Raw genomic sequence first — 8,748 nt, 5'->3', positions numbered from 1 at the left:
AAAAAAGCAAAAATTCAAAATCGAAAAAATTGTACAATAAACAAACAAACAGCCAAGAGAATCTCAACAGGAACCGATGCTTTATGCTTTCGTAAGATAGGGGAACAATGCTTACGGAGCGCCAAATAATAATCTCAGAAAAATGACACCTCCATATCAACTAGGGAGGAACCCAATGCAGGACTAGTTGGAACTGGGGATTCTACTTTACTCTTATTATGGAAAGGTTAAAAAAAAACCCTGGTCAGGAAGGATCTAAACATTGATTATTTATGGAATTCCATTTGACCAAAAAACAAAAAAAAACATTGATTATTTATCAATTTTTTCGAGAAATTTTTGAGTGCCGAGCGGATAACACCTGGCGGTATTCTGCGCGCATGCATCTCAGCAGTCCAAACGTGTTTTGGGTAGCCCCAGATTTCTACTCTCCCTCTCTCCCCTCACCCGACCATTTTCTCTCTAAAATCCGGACTGTCCAAAACACGTTTGGACGGCTGAAATCACATGCGGGGCACCCAAAAATTTCTCCCGTTTTTTCTAAGGAAAGAAAAGAAACAGAACCCACGTGTCCAAACCCTTCAGCTGACCAGGGGGAAATATTCTAATCGTGCCTAGGAGAAGTATATTAATTTCTATACCAGTCCTGGTTTTATTTATTTTTATCGAAAATAGCAATCCCAGTTGAAGTATGATACTTCCAAATTAGAAGCATTTGTACGGCCGGTTCCTAATAAGACCGGTCTAGGCGTGTGATAAGCCCAAACAAATGTTTCTCTGTTTGTGATAAACAAACGAAAGGGAGTTTCGAGGACCTTACGTTTTACGCTGTATGAACACGGGATCTGTCTTTATCTTGACGGATTACGTGCCCACGTCAACCACCTTGATAAGTAATATAACTGTATGATTGATGATTTTCTTTCGTACAACCTTGACAATTTCGTATCGTACGGTTGCATGTTAACCAGCCCAACAATCTACGCAAAATACTACTAGTAATTCAATCTCCGCCACGGCGCCACATGGTGCTCTACACTCTTTTTAGTTAACACAAATGTGCGGTAAAGAAGAGCTTGGGGGTACCGCCAAGTAATGTCCAAAGGGCATGATTAGTTAACTTTTCTTGAAAAATTCTTGGTAAGAAAAAAAAGCAACTGCGTACAAAGAGGAATCAGAAAAATAGCAAAACATACTCTCAGAAATATCTAATACTCCAATTTTAGGAGAATTGATATTCACACTTTCAAAACAACTAACCGCACTCCAAAAAGGGAGTGCAAAAATCTAAATCTAAATATATGAGAGTTGGGGGAGCAAAGGGACAGTGGCAAAGTGCTGTCCCGATCGAGGGGGTCCCGCTCCGATCTCGCTTTGATGATCATAAATGTTCGCTTCGTAGAGCTCGTTGAGTTGAACAAGTATGCAAAAAATCAGTTCGATCGGATATCATTAAGTGCCTAATCCGTCAATGGAGTGACCATAGGGGCTCTCTACCCGTCAATGGAATATTCGGTTCGAGCTATAGCTACCGTCCGAAAGGACGGGCAGTCACCACGGCACCACTTTAGTACACAATTGGTGAAAACCCCCCCTCTTTGATCCACAAATGAGATTTGAGTACCTGCCGAAACTCGAACTCTCGCCTGCATTAAGGGAGGTAATGAGCCTCACCAACTCGGCGTGTGCCCTGACACTGGTGCACATATTTTTCCTGCTGGAAATCCAGGGATATACGTCCCAAAAAACTAGGCCGTAATTTCTCCGCATATGCATTGTTAAACGGACTTAGTCCAAATCAGCCCATGGATCCCAATGATCCACCGGGATGAACCCAACCCAACCCGACCCAATTATTTTCATTTTTGGGCTGACCCAAGCCCAAGTACTTCACTGTTTCCTTCGTCTCTCTCTCTCTCTCTCTCTCTGAGCTTCATCGGATCCGAAAAATGTCGACGATGAGCCTACTCAGAGCCGCGGCGAAATCCCACCGTCTGATCCGAACCAGCAACCAAAATCGAGGGCTTTCGTTGCTCCTTCGCGACTCGCCGATGCATTTCTCGACCGAAGCTGCAGATCATCAGCCCAGTAGCCAGGACAACCCTTCCGTTGATTCTTTTCTTCGCCCCCCAACCAAAGGTTCTCATCAATTACTCCAAAACCTCTCTAAGCTCGCCATTTATTTGGAATTCCCTTAGTTTTTTGGATTAGGGTTTTGTGTGCTTATTTCTTTTTTCTCATTTCATATGCTTCTGTTTAACAACTTAAGTAGGGTTTGGGCCCTTAGTAGTTCTTGGGCTGCAAACGAGCCGAGCTGTGCCATGTTGTGTTTGAGCTCGGCTTGTTTAATAATTGAGCCAAAAACTCGAGCTAGAGCTTGGCTCGGCTACAAACGAGCCAAGCCCTTAATGAGTCAAGCCTGATTCATTTACTAAATGAGCCTCCATAGACGAGCTGAGCTTTGGAGAGTTATGCTCGGCTCGTTTACTAAACGAGCCCAAAACTCGAGTTTTGAGCTCGGCTCGATTACTAAACGAGTCGATCCGAGCCGAGCCCTAACGAGCATAGCCTTGAGCTGCTCGCGAGCAGCTTGGTTCGTTTACAGCCGTAGTTTTGGGTGACCTGAATTTATTGGAGTTAGTGTTTTGTGTGCTTATAGTTTTTTCTTTTTGTTGAATTGTGTATCACTAAGTGAGGTCAACAAATTTTGATTCAGAATGCATCAGTTAAATTAATCATTTCTTTAGCTTAGTTTAGTTGGAAAAGCTCGTGTGATTGCACTTTTTTTTTTTTATAAAATTTCTTTATCCTTATTGATTTCCTTTTGGCTGTGTGTAATTATTGGACGCAGTGTTTACTTTAGCTCCCAGTTTGATGATTTTGTAAAGTGAAGGAGAATAACTTTCATTGTGAGGATATTCACTATTCAGAACCTTGAGAACAAGAAATGGCTGTGATTTGTGTCTTGCATTTAGCAGATAGTTAGCCTTTACCTGAAATATATATATTTTTATTGAACATGCTTACTTGAAAGATAAATGGCCATCATTTGACGCTAGGATGATTATTTGTTTAGTTTAAAGAAGTTTTTTTACATGTGCCCCGCATGAAACTGCTGCTGAAATTTATTTTGTTTTCTACTTTGCTGTTCTGGATCAAGGACTTTCTTGTTTTGGCTCACATGATAGCATTTGATGTGCGAACCCTCCATCTTGTTCCTTTAAAGATGAAATAATCTGTAGACTGAAATTGTTTAGTCAAAATTGGGTTTTTTTTTTAGATTGGAGTCTTGTAGTTATTCATATTTACCAAAGAGATATTAGGGTTTAAGTTGCACATACATTTCTAAGAAGGTGGCTTTCCTGTGCCACTCACGTGTCTAACATTGTCACTTGCCAGTCCCTCATTTGAACGTCCTTCTGTTACTAAATTTTTTAGAAGCATGCAACAGTCATGATATGTGTTCATCATTCAGCCACAATGAAGCACTTTTCTACTTTGAGTGGTAGCTGGGATCAAATGATAAATTGAATGGTAATGGGGTACACATCTATTGATCTGTTATCGTTTGGCCTATGTAAGTTCAGGTTAAATTTTGAAGCCTTTCCATCAGGATCGGAAAAAAAAGTCTTCCAACCTTTTGTTTGCACTTCTTTTCTATTGCGTGGTCTTTAGAAATGATAACCAAAAATAAAGTGGACTTCAGAAATGGTATCCTACTATCTTGGGAATCTGGGATGGTTAAATTGTAATGTTTATCTAAGTGTAACATTGGAAATGATGATCATGATGCATTTCTAGTTTTTGTCTTGTCATTGCTGTGTCGTCTCTTATTATTTTTATTCGCAGAATCGCCATGGTGGTATTGTCGTGTCATCTTGTATCGTGTCTCTCCCCATATCTGCACAAATAATAACCAGTTCACATTCTAAGTTTCCGACATGTATTTGTGTTCTCTCTGGGATTTGGCAGGTTTTGTTTATGGCAAATTGGTTGGCACTACAAAGCACACAACAAAGAGTGATATTCTCAATTTTCTTGAAGATTGTGGGTTGAGTTTGGATGATCTCAGAGTGGACTATAGTCACTATCCCAGAGTCTACATGCCAACTGGAATGTAAATCGACTTAGTTATTGGGAAACTAATGTTTTCATTTGTTACTTGCTTGTCTATTTCAATTGTCTACACATCGTATTAGTAAATTGGGATTGCTTGAAATGATAAATCTGCTAACACTGTCTTGGGTATGCCTAGGATGATTCAATTCTCTTCTCAGGATGCATTTGATGCTGCTATCAAGGCTAATAATAGGAAGGGTCGCTTGTATAGGTTGGACAGGGTAATGCCATTATAACTGCATTTGCCTTGTGTGGTTGTTCATATTTTGGTCAAGGAGAAGTTTGATGCATTAATTATCATTGTTTCTCTGATGTCAGGCTGATCGGTCTCAGTGGGATGGTATTACACCCTATGATGGAAAAGTTGTAAGTAGAAGTTCTGGGTTATTCACTTTGTTTGCTGTAATTAAAACTGATATTTGAGTTGCTAGTTATTCTAAGGTTGATTTTTTGTCTCCTTGAATTACTCGAGCTATATGAATCACTAACCAGTTTCATTACCAGTTATTCTGTTCATTATATTCTCAGAACTTGAGCAAACCATATTTTGAAGTGGCACCTGAATTTCACCTCAAATGGTATTTGGTGGTACCGTGGTACAAAACTTAAAAATAAGATCTTCTGTATTTTTGGTAGTGTAATTTATTCTAGTATATGCATTAAATGAAGATTATTCCTTCCTATATCCTGGAGTGCAGGACCTGGACTGTTAGTTTCCGATATTTGTAACCTGTTTTGTGCTTTTAATTCAGATAACATTATCTGATCGCACTATTTTGGTGTGGCTGAGAAAGTTCAACTGTAATCTATTATTAGGCAAGTTTGATTTTTAAGCATGGGAGTGAACATGATATGATTCATAGCACTGAAGGAGAGCCAAAAGTGCTTACTGCTTAGATCTGGTTGCATCAGCTATCAAATATGTTTTGGCCAATATAGCTTTGCGACTTTTGGGATGGCAACTTTGGTAATTTGCATGGACATTTGGTTAACAGCATGCCTCAGGTGAGATTATTTTGATGTGCCTTGTTAGGTGTTGCTGCAAGGAATCCCTCGAAATGCGGTTCCAGATGACGTAGAGCGATTTCTTTCTGGATGTGTTTACGATGCATCCACAATGCAAATATTTGTCAGGTAAGGACTCAAAGTGGACCCTTGGTGTAAACTTACTGTGATTAGGAATTTTCTTATTTTCCTCCATTGGGGATCTAATAACAGTGACAACTCCCTTATATTATCCTCAACTACATCAGTAGATTGTTTTGTCAAACTCCCCTTCTCCCACCATATGACTACGGCTCTAGGCACCTGATCGTATTTTTCCCCCCTTAAGTGTGTGAAAATCATGTGAAGGTCATTCTTTTCATCTCTAAGAAGAAAATGTAATAAGTACATATCAACATGAAATTTGTTGTTCATGTCAAGCAACGTCCAAGAGGAACCTAAAAAAGGGCATATCGGATCTGTGCCCAAAGAAGTACACATCCTGTACTCACGGTATATCATGTACCGATATGTTTTTGGTGGGTACCTATTTTATCGTATTGGTGCCATACCAGTTCTCGACAACATTTTTGGAGTACCCGTGCATTATAGCTAGAACTAGTAACATTTTAACATGGTACGAGAACATGCAATAGATTCAATGTAAGAACTGCATTGTTGACTCGAAAACTATGGTTGCTCAATTGCAAATTGAGTCATAAATTGTTTTGCTAAACTGTTGAATTATGATTCATATCGAATCATGATTCGTAAGATTCACTTCCTTTGATACCATGAAAATCAATATGACCGATCTAGTTCTTGTTATTTTCTTGATAGAGCGGTGAAAATACCGCTGGTTAACCCAATTAGAAACAAAACTAAGTGTAGGAGAGGTTCAAATCGAGCCCTACTATGCCGGAGAATATAAGTGTTGGAGAGGTATGGCTGATTAACGATTAGAGGAACAAGAGATGGAGTGATCTAGGGGGGGTGGGGGGGTGAAGGAGAAGACATGAGTGTACAGAATGGACTAAGGCAGTCAGTTTATGTGGGCGAGGTTGTCTCAGAGTTCATTGGTGAAAGATAATAGAGACACTATAGAAAGGATATTCTCCTTCCTTATAATCTATATACTCACCAACTCTCTCTCTAGGTGTCTTTTCGTCTCTCTAAAATCTGAGAGGAATGTCTCATATTTATAGGCATTTGGGGCCAGTACTCAAGAACCATGTGGCTCTATAACGCATCGACACGTGTTCTTTACGTACCTGTTGACCACCGGGGTAGCGTAGCAGCCGTAGCTGACCCGCGCGAGTTTCAAGTGTCCCAGCCTCTCCCCCTTATCGTGGAGAATCCTTTCTCCTTTTGAAGCCACCGTGCCTCTAGATCTCCCCCGTGCGGTCAGCACTTGTTCAGCGAGGCCAATTCAGCAACCAAGCCTCAGAGGGCTCCTCGGGTCTTGCCTTTGACTGTAGCAGACGTAGATGTCTGGGCACTACGTTGGAGCCAATTGACAACTCGTGTTATATGCCTTTTCCTCAGGGCCACGCCAATACTATCTCCATTCTGGGCCCAAGTCTCCTGTTCGGATGGCTCATTCAGTTAATGTTATTATATCGGGCTTGCCCCCTGCTCGAGCCTTGCGGGGGTAGCGCGAGACCCACGCCACATATTTACTGACATGGCGCAGGCCTTGCCAGCTCGCGATTCTGCCACGTGTTGCTTCGCGGTTGGTCAGTCAAAATTATTGACTTAGTCGAACATTCAAGGGTTGACCTTGCCCGCAATGAGTAATTAAGGGACGTGAAAATGGGATATGTATATGACTAGCTATATTATTCCCATCTCCAACTTGTTGAAAGAAATGAGACATACAAAATTCCCCAACAATGGGTGCTCTGCAATCAACTGAGATATTCGACTGCCTTCCCAACAGGGGACCCACTCGAAGTGCTCATGGAGCTTGTTTTGTGCTTCAGTCCCATGATTCAGAGCTACGTAGTGGTTGAGGAAAAGTCTTTGCCTACCGAGCATTGGGATATGTTCATCTGTCCATCTTCCTCGGTAACCCTGATCTGCTGCCATCCCATGCTGCCATCCCAACATTATAAAATTGAATGTACTTCAATGCAGCATCACTGTACTTGGAGCAACAAGCATTGTCATTAAACCATTTATGTCGTCGGGAAACTTCATGGGCACAAAATTAAGAAGCTCTTGCACTGATAAAAGAGCCCGGGGGTCTGATGTTTTACGGCATATGTCACCGAGCAAGAATTGGTTGCTGCTCACATTCTTCGAACTAATTGAACACATCAGGCAAGAGATTTGGCTCTCGTCCCTCGACCACTAACCTAGAGAGAGAAAGTTGGAGAGCACTTATTCCAAGGAAGGAGAATATCCTTTCTACAGCGTCCCTATTGTCTTTCTACTGGGGACTCTGAGTCAACCTCACCCACACAGAGTGACTGCATTAGTGCATTCTGTACACTCATGCCTTCTTCACCCCCAGAGTACTCCATCTCTTGTTCCTCTAATCTTTAATCCTCCATACCTCTCCAGCACTTATATTCTCCGGAATACTAAGGCTTGATTTGAATCTCTCCTACACTAAGTCTGCACAGAATTGCATGAATCTTAGTGAATCACAGTGAACCCCAAATTGAACCATATGATTTGCTTGATTTCCGAGTGAAAGACACGTCACACAATTCAAATCGAGTTGGTTGAAATTCGTATCAAACGGTGAACTGTGTGATTCTGATAAGCATGCTGTCAAACATGTTTAGTCTGTTTGTGGAGGAGAGCCTAGTGAGGGGGCAATGTTGAAGATAAATAATAAAATTGCAATTGAGTAGAATACCAAAAATATATCGCATGTACTAAGCCGCGCTCAACCTTGGATCTTGGAGTAAAATTCCCTCTTAACTGCTCAGGTTTTTATACGATTTCGCGATTCACGATATAACTTTACTTTTGCAGGCCATCGCCGTACCTGATTAGAATGGCAACTGTACACTTCCCGTCAAAGACACAAGCAATGCATGCCTTCATTACGAAGAACAGAGGGTTCTGTCTCAATAGTCAAATCTTGGTGAGAGTTCTCCATTAACAACTTATTCCCATTTAGACTCTTGTAGTTCTTATTTGTAGCCATATTTGAACTGAAAATGGTTAGGTATTGCAGCACAACTTCAAATTAGACTTGCTTGTTCTCAAGTTTGCTTGGAATTTTCCCATTAATGAGAAGGGTTTGGTGTCTGATGTTTGTTTTTTCCCCTTTTCTTTGGGTCCATTTTTGGGATTTTTCCCGGTATTGTTAGGCATGAAGACACCAATCTTGAAATGTGTGGCAAATAGCAAACCGACAACAACGTTCATATTGTTATTACTATAACTTTGTGGAATGTAATTCAAAAACTTTCAGTTCAGTTTCTAGGAGTCTTGCGAGAACCCAAATAATCTAAATGCTTGCATTGCGAGCCCATGCTAAGCATGTCCAACGATCATGGAATCCCGTACAAAAGTAAATCACAAGATCTGTGCTGGCCATGTTTTCATTCAAATCCATTGATTTCTTTGCTATATCGACGGAAATGTATCCAAGTTGCTTGACAATGAGCACTTCTCCCCAGTCCATGA

The 8,748-nt window shown here is 40.9% G+C and overlaps 1 protein-coding gene across 1 annotated transcript; it reads left to right on the top strand.

The window, feature by feature from the left end:
* Positions 1–1,767: 1,767 nt before the first annotated feature.
* On the top strand, positions 1,768–8,381 carry LOC131326785 (uncharacterized). Its single transcript, XM_058359664.1, has 6 exons — positions 1,768–2,139; positions 3,973–4,117; positions 4,256–4,340; positions 4,438–4,485; positions 5,153–5,253; positions 8,089–8,381. Exons 1-6 carry the CDS (start codon positions 1,950–1,952, stop codon positions 8,216–8,218), a joined length of 699 nt encoding a protein of 232 aa, XP_058215647.1. The 5' UTR covers positions 1,768–1,949; the 3' UTR covers positions 8,219–8,381.
* Positions 8,382–8,748: the final 367 nt, after the last annotated feature.

This window comes from Rhododendron vialii, chromosome 5a (assembly GCF_030253575.1).
Source record: "Rhododendron vialii isolate Sample 1 chromosome 5a, ASM3025357v1".
NCBI classification, from domain to species: Eukaryota; Viridiplantae; Streptophyta; class Magnoliopsida; order Ericales; family Ericaceae; genus Rhododendron; species Rhododendron vialii.
The sequence above is the reverse complement of the archived record's forward strand: the minus strand, read 5'-3'. Positions and strand labels throughout refer to the sequence as shown.

Bases quoted from the DNA above. Each gene is read 5' to 3' on its own strand.
- LOC131326785 (XM_058359664.1), top strand. From the start codon at position 1,950: ATGTCGACGATGAGCCTACTCAGAGCCGCGGCGAAATCCCACCGTCTG. The intron at 4,118-4,255 runs GTAAATCGACTT...GGGTATGCCTAG, and splicing joins GTCTACATGCCAACTGGAAT to GATGATTCAATTCTCTTCTC. The intron at 4,486-5,152 runs GTAAGTAGAAGT...GTGCCTTGTTAG, and splicing joins CACCCTATGATGGAAAAGTT to GTGTTGCTGCAAGGAATCCC.